Source organism: Pelobates fuscus, chromosome 4 (genome assembly GCF_036172605.1).
Source record: "Pelobates fuscus isolate aPelFus1 chromosome 4, aPelFus1.pri, whole genome shotgun sequence".
In the NCBI taxonomy this organism is placed as follows: domain Eukaryota; kingdom Metazoa; phylum Chordata; class Amphibia; order Anura; family Pelobatidae; genus Pelobates; species Pelobates fuscus.
In genome coordinates this window covers 368394566-368421855 of record NC_086320.1, presented here as the reverse complement: position 1 = coordinate 368421855, position 27290 = coordinate 368394566, and the positions used below count along the sequence as shown (strand labels likewise).

At 40.0% G+C, this 27290-nt stretch overlaps 1 protein-coding gene across 12 annotated transcripts in view; it reads right to left on the bottom strand.

Moving 5' to 3' along the window:
* The window catches only part of KMT2C (lysine methyltransferase 2C), a 162588-nt gene that overhangs the window by 79483 nt on the left and 55815 nt on the right, over positions 1-27290 (bottom strand). For all 12 annotated transcript variants that reach the window (XM_063452686.1, XM_063452688.1, XM_063452693.1 and 9 more), the window contains exons 3-6: positions 26145-26283; positions 22299-22487; positions 4412-4557; positions 3211-3320 (exon numbers count right to left, since the gene is read on the bottom strand). In XM_063452686.1, the coding sequence (XP_063308756.1) occupies positions 3211-3320; positions 4412-4557; positions 22299-22487; positions 26145-26283 (584 nt within the window). The remainder of the gene's footprint in view (positions 1-3210; positions 3321-4411; positions 4558-22298; positions 22488-26144; positions 26284-27290) is intronic.

Below are 27290 nucleotides of genomic sequence, written 5' to 3'. Positions count from 1 at the left end.
TTCTTCCAGTCTCTAGATAAAAAAAGTGAATGCATCTCCACACTGAGTAACTTAACCCAGAGTAGTAGTACGTCTTCCAGTTCGCCACAAAAAAAAAATAATAATAATAATAATAAAATAATAATGATTTCCAACATGGAGATCTTCCGGTTGCTTTGCCTTCATTCTTCAGTATGAGTGCACCAGAACCCAAACAAGGGCTAGCTACTTTTTTCAAGAGATCGGATAGATACCAATATATTACAAATGGAGTATGTCCACCAACTACAAGAAAGAGTACTGCCATAATTATTTTACTGGAGTCCATTTTCCGGGCAGAAATATAAAAAAAAAAAAAAGAGAGAGAGAGTATGCCTAGAACATCCAGCTCTCCTGAACGGCCTAAATCATGCAGCTAGAATTGTCTATGCAAGAAAGCAGGGTACAATGGGATTATACAATAGGCTGTCTGCGCACCAATTCAAAAGTTAAATGAAGAAGACAGGAGTGATTGCGAAATTGCCCTCAGTGCCTGGGTTTGGATGACATTTCACAGAAGACTAGCTGAATTAATTGCCAATTTGAGTGCACTTAATAGGCCAACAAAGAAAAAAATAAATGTTATGTGAATGTTTGGCTTGTAGATTTACCTTGCACTCTCCTGCTTTAACCTTTACATCTTGCACATGAGCGAGCACCGTGCATCCTTGACCTTTACCGAGGGGAACTGATCCATCATGCTAGATTGCTAATAAATGATGCCATGATATGATGTGACGGACTCCACTTCTACTTGTTAGATATTCCCCCAATTTGTCGCCCCTTTGTAAACACACATCTATTTGCATTAGCACTTTGTATTTCAATCCACGTTCATGCTAGATTCACTACAATCATGGACAGGATATAGGCAGTTGTAAAGTAAAAACAAACAAAAAAAATACATGTCTAAAATTCCAATCTTTCTCTCCACATTGATTTCTTTGTGTTAATAAGTGTAAAATAGTGTGTGGTTTTACAGAATCTTCTTTTGTAATTGATTCATAATTGTGAGCCTCCATAAAAAAAAGTTTTCAGTAATCCGCTAAAACTCCTGAACTTGAGCAAAAAATAAAAATAAAAAAAATAAAAACAAATTTGTTCTCTGCCCCCGATTTCCTTTCACTCTGCCTCTGCAGTACAAGGAAGGTATTGCCAGGCAGCTGGTGGTATACTGTCCAACCAAAAGAGAAGTAGAACATACAGCTATATGAATCCTGAAAATAAACTACATGGGATACTTGTACAAACAGGGTTCTAATCAATGTAAGCTTATCCAGTAAGGTTCCAAATATTTAGTTTGATAATTGGGACAGTCCTTGTGTAAAAATATATATATTTTTTTTTAAGAATGCAAACTGTTTAGAACGGCCCCACCCAATCCTCACCAATAGTGAATGTTTTATTAGAATTTCCACGGGAAAATAATTTAGAAATGTCTAAATCCTGGACTACTTGTGCACCTAAAGGACTGGGTGCAGAAAAACGAGCCTAGAAGACAGTACACAACAGCACCAAGCAAACCCCTATTACAGCGTACCACAGCTTGCACGCCTAGCCCTCTCTGTGGGCACGCAGCCATAGGTCACCCCCCGAGAGCCGATGCGCTCTCCTGCAGGGCCGGTGCTATCCAAGCACCGGCCCTGCTGGGTGCCTTCACGGACCGGAGATCACAGATCCCCCTCACAGATCCGCAGGCACATTGCAAGCAGGGGAGGGAGAGGACACCTGGGAGCTCTAACTTGCAGCTCTGCCGGGTCTACTCTAGCCAAGGAGCTGCAGGCTAGAATTCACTCCCCACTAGAACAGACAGCGATTCTCCACCGGACCACCAGGGCTTCACAATCGATATCCTCCCTACCGAGGCAAAGGTAAGAAAGGGGGGGGGGGGGGGGGGGAGGGGGGTGATATAAATAAAAAATATATATGTTTTAATCAACTACACGCACACAGTGTTCCCTCTACACGCCCCGCACACTCTACACGCCCCCGCACACTCTACACTCCTCGTTCAGACAACTGTATGAATTGTTTTTTCTAAACTTAAATCTCAGCATTCAGGTTTAATTGCTGTGTTGGCACGGAGTAAAAAGTATTTGTTTGTGTTGCGGTTTGGGCACTCAGGCTCAAATATGTTCGCCATCACTGACCTATCATCTCAGTGTATTGCTTATGTTAAAACACTTATTCATTTACACACACACAAACACACACCATTGCAGGGCAGTATTCAATGTGACAAATGCACTAAATAGCACAGAGCCAACGGTCACTGTAAATTTAACTCAAAGCACTGAAGTACACTGCACCGGCCCTACATACTGACAGCTTGCAGTGCTTGCAAGACAGCCATTGCAATTTTGCAGCCTCACCATAAGAACCTTTATTTAATGCAGGGCCTCATGTTTTGAGGGGAAATAATACGATGACGGCACAAAGAAAAGTCATACGGCTGAACGATGACAGATCACCTAGCATTCCCAGTAACACCTTCTCCGCATGCCTTTCCGGCATGAGAAATATTAAATGAAATGTAATCCATGAGGGGAAACGACAAAGTGGCATGCGGCAGGAGGCCCCAGTGAACATCTACTAATTAGATTATGACGAGGTATTCTGACCTTTTCACCACGATTTGTCGCGGTGATCCATCACTCAATGAATATTATGAGCTAGAAATTCATTTTGAGACAGGTTTTTACATGGTTAAGTCCTTTGGGTAACCTCACACCCAACAAGGGTTCTTTCCCAGGCCATCCTTAATAAAAGAATGTCATCTCTGTTGCATTGTGCCTGAGTAGTTCCTGGTTTATCACAATATGCTAATTCAATAAACTCTATATGGTAAATATGGACAATGCTCTGCAATATTTTAATAATACACAGATCTCATGTTTGCAGGAAATCACTCACTAACCGTTAGTGACGCAAGTGCACTACTACTACTAGGGAGAAATAAATTAAACACATTCTCTACAGTTTTAAAGCTGCATGATTCACTGGATCTTAAAATGAAGAGCTCCATAAAGGAGCTTTAGGGGTTTGGAAATTTCATTAAAATGTAATACTAGCAAAATTCCAGTGATATTTCTCAGTTTTAGTCATTATACAAATTAATTACCAATTAACAGTAAATAAATAAAGGAGAGAGAGGGGGAAAAAAACCTAAAAGAAAATGTGACTGTGACTCACTTCTGTGCTCCCTGAGACAACCGCTTTGTCCACATTGACCAGTCTTTGATCTTCGGTGTGGCACACGTCTGGAGACCATTCCGCACAGCGGTGATGTGCCCAGCAGTGACCTTAATGAGAGGTTGAGTTAGTAAGTTAAGTCTGCACTTGATGGGTAAACACAAAACTTGTATTAAAGAACAGCAGAAAGACAGATCACCTTAGTCAACTGTAACAATCACATTTGCATAGGGGAACAATCCCCTCCATTTACATCACAATTAATACGTAATAAATAAGGCTGTAGTTCACCATTTTCAAAAACGTTCAAATATGTGCTACCAGGAGAGGATGACAAGATGAGCAAGCAGGCAACTGGCCCCAAGCCACTAGTGTACAGTGATTAGTAAGTCACCAATAATTTCTCAGAACAGTCCCACCCTTGTCCATCCACCTACCCACACCTCTGTAACTAAAGTCTCTTTGTCCATTTGAAATATTGGGAGATATGGACTTACAACACCATTCTTCGGATTTAGTAGCGACTGGAGGTGTGCTGTTGATTAGGGCCAATCAAGCTATCCTTCATATTTATAAACCTTGCTATGATAGCAACATGTAAAACAAACATTCAGTCCAGAGATCATCCATAGAAAACGCTCTGTATACCTTTTATCACTGATTAGATAACTGGGTGTAAATCAGTGGTGAGATCTACTGGATTTGACATCTGCAGAATTAAGGTTTCATTTTTTTGCCCCCCTTTTCTAAATGTTAAGAGAGACTTTATAGTGTATTTACAAAAAAAGTGTTTCAGAGATTCAGAGTGAATTTATTTTTTATGGCAGACATATTTTGCAGCTATTTTGACTTAAACATTTTAATTCCCTTAGTATTCTCAACAATTCCATACTTGAGAGAATACGTCGGTGTGGGTAACGGTGAAGAAATAACCAGGGAAAAAAACATTTTCGGCCAAAATTAAGTTTGAAAATACTTCACAAGAGAATGTTTCCAGTTGCACAATGTTTGCCCAAACTTTAGGAATTCTATTGTCTCCTCTCCACAATTCAATATTTAGATACAAACATATCGGAAAACTGGACTGATTACATGATTACATGAGAAATGTAGTTTAGCCACCAACACATCAGTTTTGGTCCTACTTACCACAGACATTTATTAACCCCTTTATCAAACTGCCAGTCAGATGTAATCCTACCTGTTGACTCAAATAAGGCTTGGACATTGATGTCATCTGGCAGGCCAACTTGACCAGGCTCATCCCAGAATTTGATGGTTGGTTCATCAGATGCAGTTTGGGTGCTTACACTTTTACAGGTGGCATTGTGTTGTGGAGATTTTGCTCTGCAAATAAAAATAAAGTGGACTATAAATGCATGACATTCTTTGTGCAAATTACCATCAACATAACTGCAAACTTCCTGCTTACGCTTTATGGTCTGTGGAGCGAACATCCAGCATTCTGTCTGTGGCTTTAAGAGTTTACACCTTGCTTTCTCTGGTTAGAACAGCTACGTGCTCTCTTTTAAATAGAAACTCCAGTTCCAGGAAAACTATCAGTTTTCCTGGCACTGGAGGGTCCCTCTCCCTCCCACCCCCCAATCCCCGGTTACTGAAGGGGTGAAAACCCCTTCAGTCACTTACCTCAGGCAGCGACATGTCCCACGTCGCTGCCTGCTCCTCCCCCGCCACTCCACCTTCTGCCTACGTCGGCTGGTGGGCGAGACTGAACCCGCCCATCGGCCGAGGAGACCTAATGCGCATGCGCGATAATGCCGCGCATGCGCATTAGCACACCCCATAGGAAAGCATTGAAAATGAATTTCAATGCTTCCCTATGGGGAATAGAGCGACGCTGGAGGTCCTCACACAGCGTGAGGACGTCCAGCGACGCTCTAGCACAGATAATCTGTGCTAAGGACCAGGAAGTTCCCTCTAGTGGTTGTCTAGTAGACAGCCACTACGGGAGGACTTAACCCTGCAATGTAATTATTGCAGTTTATTAAAAAAACTGCAATAATTACACTTGCAGGGTTAAGGGTAGTGGGAGTTGGCCAATGAGCAGAAGTGGTCTGGGTGCCTGGAGTGTCCCTTTAAGCACCAACTTTTTCTGCAGTGCTTTTTTATAAAAAGGAGATATTTGACAGCAAGTAATTAAATAGAATATAAGAGACAAGAGGTGAAAATATCCTGCTTTCTCTCTGTGGTTAGAACAGCCGAGATCCTGGTTTCTCCCGATGGTTAGAACAGCCGAGATCCTCCTTTCTCTATATGGTTAGAACAGCCAAGATCCTGCTTTCTCTCTATGGTTCGATCCTGCTTTCTCTCTATGTTTAGAACAGCTAAGATCCTGCTTTCTCTCTATGGTTAGAACAGCCAAGATCCTGCTTTCTCTCTATGGTTAGATCAGTAAAATCTTAAAGTGTTACTCCAACCACGATTACCACTTCTGCTTTCTGAAGTGGTCATGGTGGAATGAGTCTGGATGTGCAGATTTCTGCGTGTAAGACTGCACATAGAGTTATTGGCATTTCTAATAAGGCAAGGAATATAAAAGGCACACACCCACTCTCCCTGTATGACTAGTTGAAAGGAAGCACTGGAGGCTAATCCAGGGGGGATTTAAAGCCTTACTATAAATTAGCAGTGCTGGCTGCTTTATTCCTGTTCTTACTTCCTTGGGCTACTCAAGGTTTGCTTATTTACGGAGACTGAGGGAGAGTCGGCTTGTGTTGACACTGGGCCACGAATCACTATGTTATGAGCCTAAACCAGCTCCTGGCAGCTCCTGGATCACATAAGACAATGTTTATAAATGGTTTCTTTACATTGAAGGTCTACTCACACTCCGATTCTTTCAATGTGAGCAACAACCTTTCCAGGATTGCGAGATAGTCACTTTTAATAGAGAATAATGCTTTATAAAATCACAGTAAAGAATGACAGATTCTGTAAGCTGTAACCCAAGAACTCATTTTGTGCTATCGGACGGTGCTTCTGCTTTTCGTTCTAGGTTAGACACTTTTTTTATTACAATAAAACATACAGTCATGCAGCGCATTTCCGTGCCACAACGCTCTGTGGCTTTCAAACTGGCACGGTCACAGGATTCCACCATCTCACTTCCTAACCTGCCACACTACAGAGGTCATGGTGAAATTGAAATAACCAGGAATAAACACTTTGTAAATAATGTCAGGACACTTCCCCACAATATCACGATATCAGTTTCTCTGCAACGCATTAAATTTTTGTCTTTGATTACAATAATCACTGCTGAGCTCCAAAATGCTACGGGATAAGTTTGTCAAGAGGTTCATGGGATACATTTTCCATGGTGTTCAGGTGCAAATAAGTCTGCTCAGGCTGTGTGGTGAAGAGAGCACTCAAGTAAAGATGCGGCACTCTCTTTTAGGAAGACTATGCACGTCCCCACTTACTTCTTTTAACATTATTATATACCATTTATAATAATTTTAAAAAAATAAAATAAAAAGTAAGCCCTTAGACACTAGTGCCTTTCTGTTACGATTCAGACATCCCTTGTTTTAGCACACAGAGAAGATTTTGCTAATAAACTACTGGGATGGTTAGTCAGGTTAGCACATTGTGTTCTTAATAATCTAAAAACACATTTATTTATTGTCCACCATATCCGTTAAGAATGATCATTTAAAATAAAAAAATAAAAATCATATTCATTCATTTAGTAGAAAAAGATTCAAGGAGGGGGAAAAGGGCTGATTTCCCAAATAATTAAATAAAATTGAGGCGGCATACTTAAGGGAAAAAGAATGAATAATATGATGATTATTCACATAAAAATGGCATTTAATATTTTGAAGCTCAGTGCCACTAATCAGCATTTTAGCGTGGTGTTCAATTAGGGACAAATTCATCGTCTAAGTTCAGTATTTCTGCTCTCTCATCTGAAACTTCATCAAGCTGTCAAAAGCAGTTTGTCACTGTCACTAGCAGGCTTGTGATATTGATGGCTTTACTAGAGATTTAACTGAATTTCCTCCCTACATATGGAATAAAAGATACATTTCACATAATTTATTTTAATATCTAGGATAAAGTTATCATCTGGTTTAGCAGTTTAAACATCATAAAATCACACAGCAATGACAAAGCAGCTACAAACACAAGACAATACTTTGTGCGGAACTCACAATGACTAGACATTATGGCACTAGGAGCACACAATGGAGTCTGACCTGACTAACACAAATGTCATTTATGCCAACAGTATGGGGGGGATGAACTAAAAATCTTACAGAATTAAGATATATATATATATTATTTAGAATGCATATAACAAAGTGCAATGTTCTAGAATCATGGCAGACGCAGTGAGTTTAATTTCAGTGCTTGGGGTTACAATAAAACAGGTTTTTCCATGCTGTACAAGCTTCATTGCTCAATTATCTACAATCAGTTGTATTCTGGTTTTGGCATCTCTGTTGACCCTTTTAGGTCACAGGAATTTAGGTCTCGTTTTACTTCATTCACTTAAATAAAAAAAAATTAAAAAAAAAATGTCTGCAGCAAAAAGCAAAAATAATAACCCAGTAAGGTAAGAGAAGGTAAGTAAAGTTACCCAGTAAGGTAAGAGAAGGCGAGTAAAGTTACCCAGTAAGGTAAGAGAAGGCGAGTAAAGTTACCCAGTAAGGTAAGAGAAGGCGAGTAAAGCTACCCAGTAAGGTAAGAGAGGGGGAGTAAAGTTACCCAGTAAGGTAAGAGAAGGCGAGTAAAGTTACCCAGTAAGGTAAGAGAAGGCGAGTAAAGTTACCCAGTAAGGTAAGAGAAGGCGAGTAAAGTTACCCAGTAAGGTAAGAGAAGGCGAGTAAAGTTACCCAGTAAGGTAAGAGAAGGCGAGTAAAGTTACCCAGTAAGGTAAGAGAAGGCGAGTAAAGTTACCCAGTAAGGTAAGAGAAGGCGAGTAAAGTTACCCAGTAAGGTAAGAGAAGGCGAGTAAAGTTACCCAGTAAGGTAAGAGAAGGCGAGTAAAGTTACCCAGTAAGGTAAGAGAAGGCGAGTAAAGTTACCCAGTAAGGTAAGAGAAGGCGAGTAAAGCTACCCAGTAAGGTAAGAGAGGGGGAGTAAAGTTACCCAGTAAGGTAAGAGAAGGCGAGTAAAGTTACCCAGTAAGGTAAGAGAAGGCGAGTAAAGTTACCCAGTAAGGTAAGAGTAGGCTAGTAAAGTTACCCAGTAAGGTAAGAGAAGGCGAGTAAAGTTACCCAGTAAGGTAAGAGTAGGCGAGTAAAGTTACCCAGTAAGGTAAGAGAAGGCGAGTAAAGTTACCCAGTAAGGTAAGAGAAGGCGAGTAAAGTTACCCAGTAAGGTAAGAGAAGGCGAGTAAAGTTACCCAGTAAGGTAAGAGAAGGCGAGTAAAGTTACCCAGTAAGGTAAGAGAAGGCGAGTAAAGTTACCCAGTAAGGTAAGAGAAGGCGAGTAAAGTTACCCAGTAAGGTAAGAGAAGGCGAGTAAAGTTACCCAGTAAGGTAAGAGAAGGCGAGTAAAGTTACCCAGTAAGGTAAGAGAAGGCGAGTAAAGTTACCCAGTAAGGTAAGAGTAGGCTAGTAAAGTTACCCAGTAAGGTAAGAGAAGGCGAGTAAAGTTACCCAGTAAGGTAAGAGAAGGCGAGTAAAGTTACCCAGTAAGGTAAGAGAAGGCGAGTAAAGTTACCCAGTAAGGTAAGAGAGAGGGAGTAAAGTTACCCAGTAAGGTAAGAGAGAGGGAGTAAAGTTACCCAGTAAGGTAAGAGAAGGTGAGTAAAGTTACCCAGTAAGGTAAGAGAAGGTATTTTTTTAATTACTTTTTTTCCTTTTTTATGCAACATCTAGAGCAGGCAAATAAAAAATTGGGTCACTCCCTTCCTATTGTGTTCTTTTAAGGTTTTCAAAACCTCATTAGGTCTTAAAGAGAACGTGGTAGTATTTGTAGGATTAAAAAAAAAGTATAGAGGGGAAAAAAAGTGCACTTTATAGTCAACTTTGGTGACATTTTAGTAAAATACTTTGGGGACTGTGTGACTCATCGCATTCTCTACATCAGTAAGAATGCAAGCTATTGGTACAGTGACACCTCATGAAATGGAAATGCACTTAGAGAGAAAATAGGCAAGAAAAATACATTCATTAAAATTTAACGTTGGAGAATAAAAACTGTCTAGTTTCTCATCTCTGCCTTATTTTTTATTTTACATTTGTTTATCTGTGTCTCTGTCTGTCTGTCTGTTTCTGCAGCATGGCTCTGTGTCTCTCAGTTTTTGAGAGTAAGATGAGATGGAGCAAACACAGAGACAAGTCCCAAGGGGGGAGGGGGGGGGGGGGGTGGAGCGAGGGGGAATGGAGATAAAAAAAAAAAAAAAAAATTAACAGAGACATTAAAAGCAAACGGGAGACAACATCTGAAGACCGTGAGGGAGACAAGAAGAAATGACAACAAAGTGTCACAAAGGAGATGGAACAGATTTGGTTTCTGTCTCAACTTATGTTAGATTTCAGTAAAGATTCAATACATCAGACCTGGCGGGGAGAGGGACAAAATACACAGAGACTTGGGCGCCGTGGTTCGCCTTTCGGGCGAGAACATAGAGGGGGCCCACTGAGGAGGGGGGAGGTCGGAAGATGGGGCAACCCTCCTATCACCCCCCCACCTTCCGCTACGACCTATAACAACTCTCTCACGCTGACGGACAAATGAACAGCACCCGACACACCGACTACAGCACTACTACCTCGGACATGGGAACAACACATATGAGGACGACGATAAGACATGCGTGGAGAGACTCGTGCACATACCACTAGATGTAAACAGAGACCATTTCCTGCTCCTGCGTCGATCATAAGACACAGGGAACAGGGTACAGGCTCACCATGCACCATGGACAGGGCACCCAAACCTCATTAAACGCACGGACATGGGTGGACGCAAGGAGACCTCCTAAGCGACCTTAACACGATTAGAAACTGATGAAAACTTGACGAAAACGTAACTAATTAACTTATTACACCAAGTCTGACATTACAATACAGGAGAGGGACAGATACCTTGGACCCTGAAGTAGGCTCAACTAGCAACATCGAGGAGACGAAACTCGGTAAACTAACTGCCAACCAAGACAATAGGAACATCCCTAAACAATATATAGCAAAATAACATGACACCCAATGGAAGACTCTATTTACCCACCCTACACACCCTACCACTGCATCCAAACGTACACCCTCCTCATTCACCATACTCGAAACTGAGCACCCTGACATCGTACAGGCCAGTCAGGGAATAAGACCGGAGGCCTGGTGGACTATTTCAGCCACTGGGAAACCACCCAATGAAGAACGGGAGATGCCCAATCACAGAAATACATAGGATAGCCCTCTTTGGACCGAACACATTATGTATTATTAACATTCTTGGTGCAAGGAATAACACAAGTAGAGGGACCATACGATATGAGGGGGCATTTAATTTATTTTATTCTGTATTATTTTACCTTACTCTATATTTTTTACCCTGGTTTACACGTTACACTACTCTTTTAATTCCCACCACACTACACTACACCCTATCCTTACAATATATTGATAAACAATGTAGAAGACTTAAGATAGTATGTTTGTAACACAAATGTATCTATGGAACGCTGTATAACCACCTTGGTACCGCACCCAACAACCTTAACGGGTATATAAGCTGTCAACGCAAAACGATATTGCAACACGGATTGATACTCAACGTTACAATCGAATAATACATGGTGTACCTTGAATCTTCATACTGTCTCTGCTTTGACAAACACTGAATGTGCAAAACTGTACCCATACTATATTTTCAATATGGGCCTGCGAGCCTAAGCGGTATCTCGTTTATATTTCAATAAAAAATTGATTCACAAAAAAAAAAAAAAAAAAGGATTCAATATATAATCAAGCTTTTGCCAAGATAAAAGTAAGAATAGCTAATTACTCAAGAGTCGCAGTTATCAGGTTGGAGCATGCAGTAATACTGCCTACCTGTCTACCACCACGACCAGCTGTCAGAGCAGTAAGTGTAAAAAGCATGTACCCGCAAAGAGACTGTGAAACAATGCTATGAAATCAGTCAAAAGTACTCAGAATTAAAAGTTTAAAGACACAAATGTCTTGCACATATTTTACCTATCAGAAGTTACCATTTTAGTACTAGTGCTACTAGCTAGGTTTTAAAAGTTACTTTCCACAGCAAGTTATTGCATGCTCATCATGGATGAATTTTCACTCGCCAATGGCTAGAGAACGGGGGTGGGGGTGGTGTGTGTAATAATAATAATAATAAAATATATATATATATATATATATATATATATACATACATACATACATACATACATATATATACATATACACACACAGTAACAGGATATCAGGGACAATATATGTACTAGTCAGGGACTAGAATGCAATGTTTCCTTGTTACTAAGTGGTTAAACAAACCGGTTTTCTGGCACTGCAGATACCCTCTCCCTCACACCACCCATCTCATGTTGCTGAAAGGGTGAAAACCCCTTCAGTGACTTACCTGAGACCCCCGCCGATGTCCCTCGGCGGTGGTTTCGGGTCCGCCCATGCTCCTCCCCCGCCGGACTTCATCCGGCAGGGGAGACAGATCGCGCATGCGTGGCCGCCGGCGGGGGAGACGTACTGCGCATGTGCATTAGACCTCTCCATAAGAAAGCATTGAAAATGCTTTCAATGCTTTCCTATGGGGAATGGAGCGATGCTGGAGGTCCTCACACAGTGTGAGGACGTCCAGCGACGATCTAGCACAGAAAACCTGTGCTAGAAACCAGGAAGTGCCCTCTAGTGGCTGTCTATTAGACAGCCACTAGAGGAGGAGTTAACTCTGCAATGTAATTATTGCAGTTTGTGAAAACTGCAATATTTACAGCTGCAGGGTTAAGGGTAGTGGGAGTTGGCACCCAGACCACTCCAATGGGCAGAAGTGGTGTGGGTGCCTTGAGTGTCCCTTTAAGCTATGGAGCCCAGCCAGCACACCTGTTCCTTGTTAATTAACCTACAGCTTTATATCGTACGTCTCAGAATCATGCTGTTCTTGGAAGGTGTACATGAAGACCTGCAAAGTCAACGGTTTGGTTAAAAACACTTGTTTGTTTAAGACTGCTGTGACAATTTTCTTTATTTACACTGGAAGCCAGGATAGCTGGCCCAGTAATGAGTACTGAGGGAAAGCAACGGTTTAGTTATTGCTGGAAACAGTTTGATATAACCGGATAGTCAGATGTTGGAGAGAGACATTTTTACAATACAACTGCAGCCTATAAAATAAATATAAAAAAAAAAACACACACAAAAATAAATTAATTTTAATGCTATATACACAATGTGCCACAACATCCAAATTAACTTACTTTTTCTGTGACTGCAAAATGCCAAAGCAAAATAAATAAAAGGAAATATTCAGAATGTACTTACTCCAAATGTTTATTTTTGCAAAGAACACAGCATCTCCACTGACTGGTCTATATATTAACCTCATCAGAGTGAGGGTGCCAGGTCTAAAGGGCAGATCCCAGTAACGGGACTATCCCTAGCTGCTAGGTAAATGGCAAAGGTGGTATGCCCTGAATGTTGTACACAAATTAGTTACGAATTCTAATCTCCCAGACAGAACGGATTCCCTGACATTCTGGGGGATAGCTCAGAGAAATCAGAACGTAAAGGAAATGTTTGTTAAAAGAATATTGGGAAGTTAATTATTTGTTGGGCTGATGGTACAAGACAAACCATGGTTTTTACCCTTTCAGTGACATTTACAGTCAAAAAAGTCAAATGTGCTAGTGTCAAGTTTTAGAAGGATGTGAGATAAAATAGTTTGCACGCACCAATAGGGTTAAAACGTGATAAAGACAATGTGATAATCGTGTGTGTTAAAATTAGAGAGACTTCGCTTATCCTGAGATCTTAGCACTACAGTGCCAAAAATCACAAGGTTAGTAAAGTTGTCGCCAGCAAAATGTGCTAAAAGGTTTTAATTTAGAAGCCACCCACAGTTCCTTCAACTTCAGAATAAACAGAAAAATTGTCCAAAATAAACAGGGGGAAAAAAAAAATATGACTGTAGATCTGACACCTTAAAGTTCATATTATGCAAAGATGACATGGTGGCACCTTACAGAACAGAATTTGATCTGTACATTAGGACAGGTAAACTGCAGATAAATGTTTAGACAGCCGAAATCTTAAACCAAGAATTACAGATATGGATGTTGCAGTGGCTGGGGTGGTTACTGTTAGATTTCCATAACGACAAATACAGTATCTAATAATCCTGCAGATTTAGGGACATATGACTTTACATCAAGGCCGCCAATCCCTTGTAATGGGCCCGGTACAGCACAGTGGCAGCACAGGGACCTCTAGTTTTTAGTTGTCTTGTTGGGGAGATAGATATATCTCCCCTAACTAGACCTCATTGTCTAGCAGTAGTAAATAATGCTCTATCACCTGGGGCACTGCACCCTCGCAGACAGCTGCAATGGAGGATGTGATCCAATGCCACTTCCTCCCTGCATTAACCTTAATAGAACATTTATTGTGCTCTGCTACCTAGGAGGGCTCAGACATAGTGCTTGTGTGAGGAGGGGGCAGGGATATAGCAGTTTATTATATTGGCGTCCTGTGGCTATCACACTGCGTTACCACGCCAGACTGTTTGCTGTCCTGCTGCGAAAATTATCTTGCAAGGTTCCACTGAATCTGTAGGAGGAAACCTACTGAGAGAGGGGAGTGGAAGTTAAGGGTCATTTTTGGCTGGTTAATGTGGAGGGGAGAAGTTAGGAATCTGTGTATATGTAGGTCTAACCGTTTCGTCTGTTATGTACATTATGCCTGTGTGTGTGAGCGTAACTGTGTGTAATTGAGCATCGGACAGTGTGCGTATATCAATGTATATATGTCAGAGTGTGTGTTTAACATTGTGTATATGTGTTTGTGTGTCTGACATTGTTTGTTTGTGTCTGGCTGTGCGTGTGTGTATTCTGGACATCCAAAATCCCAAAGCAGAACGTTACTCCAGTAGAATGAATAGATCACAGTTTATAAACTAGATTTGTAGTTTGGCAGTACACCCAAGGATTATATTTGGCTTGTACTGTAATGGGGAGCATCCTGAAATCTATATTGGTTTAACTTAACATGAAAAGAGAGATATTCACCATTTCTTCACTTCAGTAAATACGACTGAATGGCTTAGCGTGGTAAGTAGAGCAGTTGAGAAAACACCCCCTTGTACGGCACTATGGTGGTTAGTTTAATTTGCATAGCATGCTCTGGCTATGCCAGGACAGCCATAGATATTAATGTTAGCCACCAGTAACATTTCAGGTTTGGCTAGTTGCATAAGGCTTTAAATAGGTTTGCATTGCCGTGTTACAGCTACTTGTTTATCCACGAACTGTACAGAGCCAATAGTACTTCTAATATAATTATATCATAATAATCTTATTCCACAAAATCTCCGTTATGACAGTTCTGCCTTAAGCCTGGCAAAACATCTGGGAGCTGTAGTTCAAATACATTTTAGCCATCCCTGCTCTAATACGTTACCATGGGTTTAGGCAAAGAATGGAAACACGCAGGAATACAACAAGGCTATAGTAAATAAAGCGGACCACAAAAACAAAAGGACAGGAAGTACACTTGTTTGGCAGAGCTGCAAAGCAGGATTGTCAACAAGATAAAAGGCAAAAGAAAAGCTTTGGAAATGATGTAACTACAGGCATGCTTTCTGCTTCAGAGTGATTTTTAGCTGCAGTCTTCCAGCTTATATGTTTACAGCCAGGTCGGGAGAAATAGGTAAATAAAAGGAAGGTTTGCACAGAGCGCTACAGAAGCCATCCCTTTCGTTATTGTATCCCACGACTTCCCTCCTAATCAAAGCCCTGGCTCACAGCCAGCACAGACAACCAATCAGATGTGAGCAGCACAACAGAGGCTCAGTGCTGTGTGTCCTGGCCAGTGGCCATCCCCAGCTCGGAATCACAGCGATGACAGCAGCAGCACACGGGGACCCAAGAGCAATTCCAAGATAAATCAATTTGGCTCCAGGAAGCTCTTCCGTGGTCAAGGGCAGCCGCAGCAGCCACATATTCTCAGAACGTGCCAAGGAATCTATGCGGATATTTAAACGTATGTTATAATAAGGGTGCACATTGCATCTGAGCAACAATCTAGTACAGCTTTTCATTTATCTCACATATTTACATACATGCACACAAATCTCCCCTCTATTTATGGTATCAGGTAATAAACCACCGGGTGTGGCATTATAAAATATCCACTTATTTTGTGTTAACATGCTCACTTTTACTCTGAATCTCCTAAACAGCCATGGAGGTGTAATGTGCGCAAGATACCCGGTGCACAGGACAAAAGTATTAAAAGATTCTCTCACAAAAAAACAAACAAAAAAACACCTTTCATTCTACAAGCATGTTGGTTCCCTTAGCTCCCATCAAAACATGTCCCACTAAACACAATACAACAGAAATAGACCTATAGAGCTGATGGCCACGTGCCAGAGAGCCCACTGCCAAGGACATTTTCAACACAATGAAAAAAAAAAATGGTTTAGCAGAGTTGACACAAAAACAGGGAAAAGTAAATTTTAGTGATATCTAAAATCTAAAAAGATCAAAATGACAGCTCAAGCCAAAGTAAAATTGGTCAGTTAAGGTTGCTCATAACGCACATTAACAATGCACAAGTTGTCTACATGCAATACAAACAACAAGAACTTGTGACAAAGCATTTCAGCTTTAAAAAGGGTGCAGTCGAAAGACCCTGGAAAGGAAAACCTCTTTCTACTAGAGTAGGACTCACTAGCTGCTGCCATCCCAACGGCGACCTGCCACAAATTCCATTTAAAGAGAAACAGGGAAGTGTAGCCAAGAAAGATCAGGTGATAGAATGACAAACACATCACTGCTCCCCGGATCACAGGGACTCAGACAGCTGCCAAGAGCAAATCAGGAGCCAAATCAGTGAAGGAAAAAAAGGCCTCTCCTTCCTGCTCCCCTTGGCCTCATATTACCCCTCTGGGCTTTTATTAGCAGGTGGATCGCCCCAGGCACTAAAAGGCTCCAGAAAAATGTTCTGAGTGTCTGTTAACTGTGTGTCTACCAAACTGACAGCCAGGGCATTGCTTAATCTAACTCTGCAGGCACTGAAATTTGAAGCATCAAACAATCACAAAGAACACTGATGTATCTTCACAACTTTATTTCTAAAGACAGTGATTAGATATATAAATATTAAGAGTCAGCATGAATACAGATTACATAAAATCTATATCCTTGTACAGCAGACCATAACCCAACACACACTAAATCCTGGCGAACAAGCTAGATCATTCAGGGGCCATGCTTTAAGGTTGTCTGATCATATATATTTTTCTGCAGAAGGAGGGAGACTGAATCCAGAGTGGAGGATACACCTCAATATGTAGAAAAGTCACCACAAGAATCCAAGACAACTTTTCTATGCTTGGCAATCAACTGTATTTATTTTTTGCTATTAACGGCTTTCTGGTTTAAGTATAGAATTGTGTTAACTTTTCAAAATATATCACAGATTATACAATTTTAACCTGAAAGTAAAACTTTTTTATAGGCAAACATCAACAAATATTTAAAAAGCTAACTGCACAACATAAGTTTTACTCAAAATGTCACCTTTTGCTCAAAGCTATGACAGGCATCTAGATATTTATAGTAAATATTTTAGGCAAATATGACACAGCGGCACTTTGGAATGCAGTAAATTGTAGCCACATAGTCCTAGCAAATGTATGGACCAGAGATGGGGGTACTGTCCGTCTTTCTCCCACCCTCTAGGATTTGTATCATTAGAAACTGTGTCACTGTAGTCCTATAGACTGCAAACCCTTTTGTCCAGCCCCAATTGTTGCTTACAAAATACATGAAAATAACAGTAAGTAAAATAACTCCTCTGCTGTCGCCACCCACAACACCTTCAAAGACTTCAGATGGCCTTTTTTATCTTTCGCAATTTTGTCCAATCATTGCTTCTCATGGATTGGTTTACATGAAAGGGTTAGAATGGCATGCCCACTGCTCCAGCCACGTCATTGGGATGAAGTGGTCTGGATGACTTTAGTGGTCCTTAAGGTCTCCAGCATGAGCCGATATTTAGAATACACACTAACAACACACTTAAAAAGTCATTCAGTACTGCTTTATGAAATCAGGCGTATTGTAAACATCAGCACGGCAGATAAACCGTTTCTTTCCTTCTGCCAGGATTAAATGCACCCGAGTAAACACAAGCCACCAATTTAATACAAAAAGTTACATGAAAGAGGAGGAAGAATGGAATGTTCTGATTAAACAGAAAGCACACAACAAATAAAGAGCGCAGCTCAACGTTAAAATAAATAATTAAGGATGTGCCTTGTTTTAATGTTACAGGATATCTCCCATAAAATTGTTCACTTCGGTAGCAACACAAATAATTTTAACCAATCAATGCGCTCACGTACGCCACCAGGTACGCGCACACTTGTCACTTGAGATGCAGGATTAGACACAATGCTTTTCTTGGTTATCTGTTACTTCCACCAGTGTTTAGACAGGCTTGCAATGCATAAACTCATGGCAATCAGGTGGAAATCACTTGCAAATACCTTTTTATTTCGTCTTTGATCTGTCATCAATCTGTTTTTTGCACTTTCTGCATACACTGGTGACAAGTCCAGCAAAGCACAAAACCTAAGAGATAAATAGAAAATCCACACAAAGGATCTACATTTTCAAAATTCACACCATGGTATCACCATCTTTTCTATTGAACAACCGACAAGTTTGCTGGTAAAATAAAATTACATTCTCAGCAGTCATGGTGGGAATTAATTTTATCCAAGTGAGATGCAGCTGATCGGGGTGGGGGAGATGCAACAGTGAACTTCACAAAATTGCAGATGGAATAGTACACACTTCAGGCCTAGCTGTATATTCACCACAATAGACGCTAAACACCTGTATACTGAACGTCCTACACCTACCCATTCACCTGCAGGTATAGGCAGACTAGTCTCACTGCCATTTTAGTGTTTCCCAAACCATAAAACATTTGGAGCGATTCTCATAACCAGGAACAGAGATGGATATATGGCAACGCTAGAGGTTAGCTAATTTGGCTATACTGGCCTCAGATTTAAAATCTCACGTTCTCCTCAAATCAACCTCACCATATATACTCTTGGTGATTCATCAACGTTAATTAGCAGAAATGGTCTCCCATTACATTTAATTTAATCGTAATAATTTCAAGACATTTTTAGTACCAGGCTTTGTTGTCTGACTCCCTCCTATAGCTCACATCCATAGAAGCAAGCTGAACCTGCCAAATAGGCTAATTATGTGTTGGTTCAGATTCGTGATAAATTAATACACAGTCCAGAGGCATACTGATCGTAACCAGTTCTCAGCAGGAGGAAAACATTGATGAATTTACCCTATCACAGTTTTCAATTACAAACTCAAAAAGATTAACTAAACAACTCTGTGGGAGAGACTTTCTTTCTGTCAAAATGGAGACTCCTTAGTCTGGAGATTTATACATTTTGATAATTAAGGCTTAGCATGCTGATTTTTATTCCCTTCTGAAGCTGTGCACAGTGCAATAAGCTGTAAACTTGTAGCCTGTTACAAAGTTGCTCACAGGTCTAATCCCTCCAATATTCTAGGATTTAAAATACTAGACTAACCAAAAACTAACATGAACCACTATTCAATCTCTGTAACGAGCATGTTCGCTGACTGGTCAAAAAATACGGACCTGGATTACGAAACCGTTCTAATGTCTTTCCAAACAGTGTGAATATTAAAAGTAACCCCACCAAGCTCACATTACCTAAAGGTAATCATGTAACTGCACAAAAAGGTTCCCAATGTGTGTTGCTTTGGCACTTCCTATAGTCCAGACTTTAGAAATTTGCCTTGGACTCCTAAGGGTGCCAGAATTAAACACACAAGGGTATCCTATAAAGTGTGTTGGAATGAAACCACTTTTTAGAACCTCTAGTAGTCAAATATAGCTTTGCAGCGGTGATCCAAACGATGGCCCTCCTTTAGTAGCCAATGCAAAAATGAGCTCAAGTAATGTACCAAGAGGAAATCAAAGATTATAGGAGTCACAGTGGTTAGACTGCACTTCCCACAATGCTCAGCAAGCCCACCTACCTGGTAGCTGACTACAGTTGAACATTATTGAATATTTTTCAATAATGAATTTCGGAGGCCCAATAAATGTAAAGTATGTACTTCAATTAATTAGAATTCTTAAAAAAAAAAAAAAAAATGTATACCTTACACACTCATCTCTTTCTAGGTAGTTAGAGCCCACTAGTCATGACCAAAAGTCCCTCCCAACCAAAGGAGGATGAAATACAACTATGTATGCTCCTTCCTCTCTAGTCTCTCCTCTAGACTCCTCAGTTCTATGTACAGCCAAACAGAGGAAGAGGAAAAGCATCAATAAACAACAAAGCAAATGAAACAGTTGAACAAGCCAAGGCACTGGCAATCAATGAAGAGCAGGGCCTCATAGGCTCTCATCATCCAGTAAAGAAAATGGATTTGTTAATTAAGACACACATTTTGTTAGAGGCCAAAATGTCAATAGATGCATAGACATAAAAAAAACTGGAAAATTAATACCAAATTACCAAGTGTCTGCCTTGAATATTGGGCCTATAGAAGACTCATGGTAGAAGGTCCACTAGATAGTCACAGGCCGAGCAAAATGAACAGCCTTGTGTCAGTTGGCTAGAGTGAAGGACAAAGCCTTTTCACACAGAGTCCATAAAACAACACAACATCAGATCAACTGTACTACTAGCAGGCTAAACACCTACACAGTTGCAGAAGCAGCCCACCTCATGTAAAAGGATAGCATTGCAATAATACTGCTCCAACTGCAGGCTGAGGAATGTGGCTAATATATCACTCACTCTACAGATTAGTGTCCAGGTCAATAAAAGCCCCTTTATAGAATCCGCCTAAAACAATATTCCCAAAGTAATCATATTTTCCTCTAACAAAACTAAAAGACGTTCAGCATGACAAAGATTTATCTGAACTTTCAGCAGTTTTCCATTGCAGAGTTGGCCATCTTGGGACTACACTGCAATTTGCAATTATCAAACTCTCAATGTCCGTGACTGATGAGCAAGAAATATCCTGCATCCTCAGGACGTACTTTAAAACCAGAGTAATCTGAATGTACTTTTTCTGGTTAAATACTTTGTTATTATTATTGGGATCTAGGATTTAATGAGTGGCTTCCAGGATTTCACTGTGCAATAACTAATGATTTTCTAAACTCCCGATGGTCAGTGGCCACAATGACCAGGGGAGGAAAATGTTAGACACATTTTTCTCTCTTTTTTTTTTACAATAGAACGGAAAATATCCTGCAACATAGTTGACAATGATCAACAAGGCATATTTTCAAAGTGTGGATAGGATCGTAAATAAAAGGTTTCTGCTTAAAAAGCAAAGTTGGATTCTAAAGCGGCATTTGTGACGGGACATCTATGCACACAATGAGAGGCAAGCAGGGGATTTGTTATTTTATAGATCAGTATTGGTGACAGAAGCAGGGGACCAGTGACACTCACATTGCTTATCTAAACCTACCCAGAGTGTAGGTGTGTAGGCAGAGAAGCTAGCATGACCACATTATTAAGGAGAACCGCTACTCCTACTCTTTGGGGAAGTGTTCCCGAGCAAAGCCAAATCACATCCATGAAAAGGAGGTTCCTGAGTGATCTGTCGAAAGTAAGATAACCATTCACAAAGCAAAAAAAAAAAAAAGATATTAATATTTATGATAAATTATATATTTATTGCCTTACGAGCAGTTACACCTAAACTTGAACCTAGCACAAGAAGTTAACTTTAACCCCTTAAGGACACATGACATGACAAAGGAACACACTGTTGACTTATTTATTTTTAAACAAGTTAGTAGATATACCCCCATAGAAAACATGCACATATTTTTCTGCATGTTTTGTTTGGGGGTATATAAAACACGAACAGATTGCAAAAGCTGCAGTGCAGTCTTGGCAAACCCTCCTCCTCTGAAAGTCTGTGCCAGGAGTACTCCAATATGAGGCTTCTCAATGAGAAGCGATTGTGGCTTTCCTATGCTTTGCAATGACTTGTAGTCCTGCTCGTTGAGAAGGGATGAAAGGCAGGCGAGCGCTAGATTAGCATGTCTGCCACTTCAGTTAACTCTGTGGAGCTAACCGACACGGAAGAAAGTATAATCAGACAGCCAAGGAGGGGATTCTTCCCTAATTATAAAAATGCTGATTTCTATGGAAATCGGCACTTTTGTAAACTATTACAAATAACACACCGCAGACACAAAGCATTTCATGAAGCTGAAGCACTTTATGTGAATTAATGTGAGTGCTCCTTCAATATCTAAAAGTTGCTATTTTTCTCATGACCCTGTTCCTTCCATGGAAGATCAAGGCTCCAATTTACATGAATTCTTTAAAAATAATGATCTGAATTTTCCAGTTCCTCTCTGTTATCTATGCATTTTGAATTTCAGTTATATTATAAGTGGATGAGGAGGAAAAAACTAAAAACAAAACCACAAAACAGAAACACCATTTTAATGGATTACAACTTAAGTTCTCTTCTCTAAGTTTTCTTCTTTTTATCCATGTGGATCTTGTCATATCGGCTCTGTAAACTGCAAGGCTTTCATTGTACTGAAAATGAGATTACTTTCTCGTTCATCAGCTGTGATAACAAGCTAATTCTGTGTGCATAGACCACAGACGATAAAAGGAAGAAAATGGCAAGCATCTGAAAAACTATGTGGCACTTCTCAAACTCCCACCCCAGAGGAACTGCCAAAGGATGTCCACGGCATGTATTAAACACTTTACAAGTGAAAAGTATGAGCAGAGTATGTCAAAGGGGACATTTTGAAATGGAGTTGAGAAACACCCCTCCAGTCACTTTCACTTACTTATTTTGCGTTCTTTGCTTCGCTGCCCGTACGGTGATATTACAGGTTCCACTCCCGTCTTCTGCTTCTTTCTGTTCACTCTGGGTTATCCATGGAAGAAGATAGCCCGGTGTTGGACTAAACTGCTTTAACTCCCCCTGGCCCAAGAGACTTCGCTCACCACAGTAACAGAAGGCGCAAAGTTGTTCACTGGGAAGAAAACACACACAAGTAAAAAACAAAAAAGTCATTAGAAACCATTCCCCATAAAAAAAAAAAAGTTAAAAAAAAATGGTATTGGTAACATCTCTCTTCTACAAATATAAGAGCAAAGATTTCCAATGACTAAACTTTGATAGAAATCTGAGTCAACCAATCTGTGAGGAACAGCTAAAAAAAAAAATTATAAATAAAATTGCAAAATGCACCAGGAACTTGCACCACTCAATAGCCAATACCTTGTTTTTTATGATGTTTTACTTGAAAGCATAGTAAAGATTTAGCAGTTTTACACAATACCTCTGGATCCCCCTGTGCCACAGAAGTTACCAGTATCCCATATTGTGACTCAAACAAAGCTTTTTAAAGTGAAGATCAATGCTTTAGATTCAGAAGATACATTTTGGGTCGGGGAGGTTGACATCTACTAGAGAGGGCCCACTGAAAGGCTTTGCTATTTGAGCTGTCACTCATTCTAAGTGTTCTCTCAAACTCTTGTTTTTTGTTTCTTCCTGACAGTCTCTAGAGACACTTCCACTGCACTGACCAACTGTAACAGTCACCGGACATGGGTGCCTTCATAGGAAAGAACGAGGAGAGTTGAATTGGACTATTGTGGAGGAGGCCATGCCTCTTCGATGAAGTCTCATGAGGTGGAGAAGTGAGCATTGGCTCTGGAAAAAAGCAACCAAAAATATTTCGTTTTAAAATAAATTTAAAATGTTTGTCTAAAACTAGGGACAGTTTTGCAGGTTTATACTCCTAACACTTTAGTGTTTGTTTTTTTAGGATACTTTGACAAACGGATGTTTTGGAATGCAAATTCAGCATTATGTTATTCCCATGTTTAAAACAAGCTATTGTGAGCTTGTTTGAGCATGGTCCTCATCAACCAATTGTTCCTATAAAATTTTGTAACGGTCTCAGTTATTGTTAAATTTCTTCCTTTATAATTCCGTAAAGCGCTGCGGAATAAGTGAACGCTAAATAAATGCCAATTATAATAATAAATATGATGGATGACAAATTCTCAGACTACAATTGGAACTTCTCTTAAAACTAATGCGGATGTGACCTGGTACACCTACTGTGATCATACACTTTGCCACTTTTTTTCTATCCTCCTCAATGGTTTTTCCTTGAAAACTAATATCTTCAATATAAACCTTGATTTCAACAACGCAACTGAGAAAGTGAACCAAACTGAAATACTGAACTTACATTAATGCAAAACATTCAAGTGAGTACAAGTTTATTATATGCAGTCAGATTTCTAGTAATTGTGCACAAAAATATTCACTATCAACCAATGTGTGCTACCTTTAGTTGTCACTTCAGTGAATACAAGATCTCTACAGCTATACATGTTAACATTTTATATCTGGGCACACATAAAACCGTAAATAAGAGCTTAAACTCACCATCAAAAAAGTATTATTGCGACAGCAGAGTGAAAGGATAGATGGGATTTAAGGAATGAAATTGCAAATTACTGCACAATAAACTTCTCTAAAGGAGTTAAAAAAAATAATGGAATTAATAATAATTAATATTATTATACAGGGTGTTTTAAAAAGATGGACCAGGTTAGAAATTGCTATTTCTCTGCAACCACAAACCACCCACGAACCTCTTACCACTTGAAAGGGTGCGGCATAGAGTTTTCAAATGATTAACGGAATTACAGTTTCAGTCTTGCTGAACTGCAGAACGTCTAGTGTTGTGGGGTCGCCACCTTGTGAATGTCTAAGTCTAGAGGCTGTTTGTACGCTGAGAGGGGCATCTAGCAGTAATCATTTGAAACTCTATGCCCCTTCCTTTCAAGTGGTAAGATCCATGGGCAGCTCGTGGTTGCAGAGATATAGCAATTTCAAATCGGGTCCATCTTTTTGAAACATCCTGTATTATAAAATAAAACCCAAAGAAAGTTTATGTGAAATTAAAGTCTGATCCAAGATGAAAATTAACTCAGCATATGGATCAGCAAAGTGTTTAAATTATGTACAGAATGAAAGTAATGCAACTACTATACAATCATCGTGCAAAACTTGCAAATATGAAACCGAGTGACATACAAAAAAAATATTAGAATTCCTCACATAACTGTCAGTGTGACATTAATCGGGGGAAATTCCTGTCTCCACAGTGTTCCCAGGCCGTAGGAGCAGATCATTCTAGGTAAGTACACACCAAGTTTGCGGGGTTGTGGGGGGCAGCTTCTACTATTAATTCTGGATGAAAGCACATTATCTAAAGTATGTTCTGGGAAAGCCGTGCAGCGGAGGTAAGTACAAAACAAACGTTTGCTGCTGTTTTATGTTCAGGGAGACATTTCTTGAATAGTGTTGCATGTGAACTTTTGGAAGCATGCACAGCACTGCAGGGGTTAATTTAATCTGCAAGGCATGCCCCGGCTGCAGCAAGCCATGCAGATTTTCAAAAACAATGTAATGGAAATATCTTGATGAAGTAAAAAATAATAAAAAAACAAACAGCATATATTTATAAAACTGTAAAAATATGTGAAAATAACATCAATGGCACTTTCAGCTTTATTGCACAATTTCACAGAAGAAGGTAGGACAGCACTTAGTTCCCAAAAGCCACAGGATGCTTCGCTGAAGCAGGGACAGCAAATCCCTTACATCAGATACATCCAAAAAGAAGCATGAGATACTCAACTGCGTTCACTGAAGAGCAGTTTTATTGGATCATAACAAAAGGAGCAACGTTTCGACCTTAGCAAGGTCTTCGTACAATTTCAGACTGGGGAGATTTACGATGAAAAGAAATTCTAAAACAAACATTTTGACCATAGATTCATAAATTACTCCAGCAGTATAATATTGCCTTTATTTATGCTATAATAAGTGGTTTAATCTCCAATACTTTTCTAGCACAATAATAGACTGTATGTTGGTACACTCTTAAAAATTAACAACATGCTAGAAAAATCTGGTTCTTACAGGAATACTCAAATCACCATAACCACTACAGCCCGCTGGTGTCAAAAGTGCCTAGCTTCATGCCAGCATAATCTGGCAAAAGTATGAATTTGATCCAGCTTCTCCAGTACCAGGAAGGACCTGATGCACATGGCGGAACCTCTGCCAATACGGCTTGACAAATTACCCATAACCATTACAGTGGGATGTAAATCAAAAAACTAATGGTCTTTACAGGGGTAAGAGCTATCGGCATCTTCAATGGAAACCTCTACATTATTCAGAAATGTTTCCAGAGTTATTCTATTCCAATTAAAGTTACATTTTATTACACTTGAATATGTCACCATACAAACGCAAAGCGCTCTTTGCCTGTTGCTTAGATAATGTTGAAATGTCACCCACCTTTTGGGCCTAACAGCATCCTGAGAAACAGAATTCCTAAATATCTCATGTCTAAATGCCAACTATTACTAATCGAGATTTTGTACATAATTCACCCTGGTTTACTACAATGTCAAAAATGGTTAAATATATATACCGTTTTGAAATCTACATTATATTTCTGAGTATATTATTATAAAAATTTATACATGGAATAAATATGTGGAAACCCACACTTCAAGTGCACACATTCATCTCCCAGAACCTGCCGTGCAGCATAAATATTCTCCCAGCCAGGATTTAGAATCACATCTCTCACCTGGTTTTGGCTTCAATTCCCACTGAGACGGTGGAGTGCTCAGACTCCTCCGATAAGGAGCGCTGGAGGGCAGGTGTTAGCTGTGTGATGCTAGCGGCCTCAGTCTGCGCTCCATCCTCTGTAGGTAGTTCCTTAAGGTCTGGAGACGAGAAAAGAAAAAAAGAAAGAAAAATCTTAATTATACAGAAATGTCCTCTGACAATGTCTACACAGTTACAGTATGTGGCACGGTATCATGGAACTGTAAAAGCTGCCTACATACACGTTCAGGATTATTAAAGTAAGAATTGTCTGAATTCACCGTGAACCTCAAATTCAAGCCCAAATTATTATTTTTTTTTTTTTTTTTAAAAAGCCAAAACTGAAAAATTGTTCAGGTCAGCTATGCTACCATTTCAGGACACTATTCGCTTCAGACCACTTCAGCTCAGTGAAGTGGTCTGAGTGCAGTGTCCCTGTTCCACATAGTCCTGCAATGTAAAACATTGGTAGCTCTCAAAAACGGCAGACAGCCATTAGAGGTGCTTCCGTGTGTTTATAGGACTCTGGGTCATCTGACGCTGGACGTCCTCACACCCTGCATGAGGACATCCAGCATCAGTAAAATACCCATAGTAAAGCATTTACTTATTTAGGTTCCCCCATCGGATGACATAGGAGGAAGCGGAGCACCAACACAGTGCCGAAGGAGATTGGCGCTGAAATCGGGTAATTAGAGTTTTTTTTATGTTCTGCGGGGGGAGGGGCATAAGGAACTATATAGTGTACAACTTTTTATCCCTAGCACTATAAAATGCCTTTAAATTTGAAATTGAAACACTTCTCAAGTGGCTTATGGATCTTCATATTAAGAGAGGGGGGGAAGGCACTTAGCAAAACATTTGGTATAGTGGATATTTATGTTTTAGAGTACAGTGTAATTTTTAAGGCTGCACAATAAAAGATGAATTAGGAAAGGGGGGGAAATCCCCTAATATATACACACACAATCTGCAAAACTGGCAACATCCCAGAGCCTAGAAGCAAAGGCTCAGATTGTTTTTTTTTACTTTTTATGCCTTTTTGACATCACATTCTCTCATCTCTCTTACAGAGTACAGGTGTCTAATTCTTGGATTCAGTGTTATCTCCTGTCAATGAATTCAG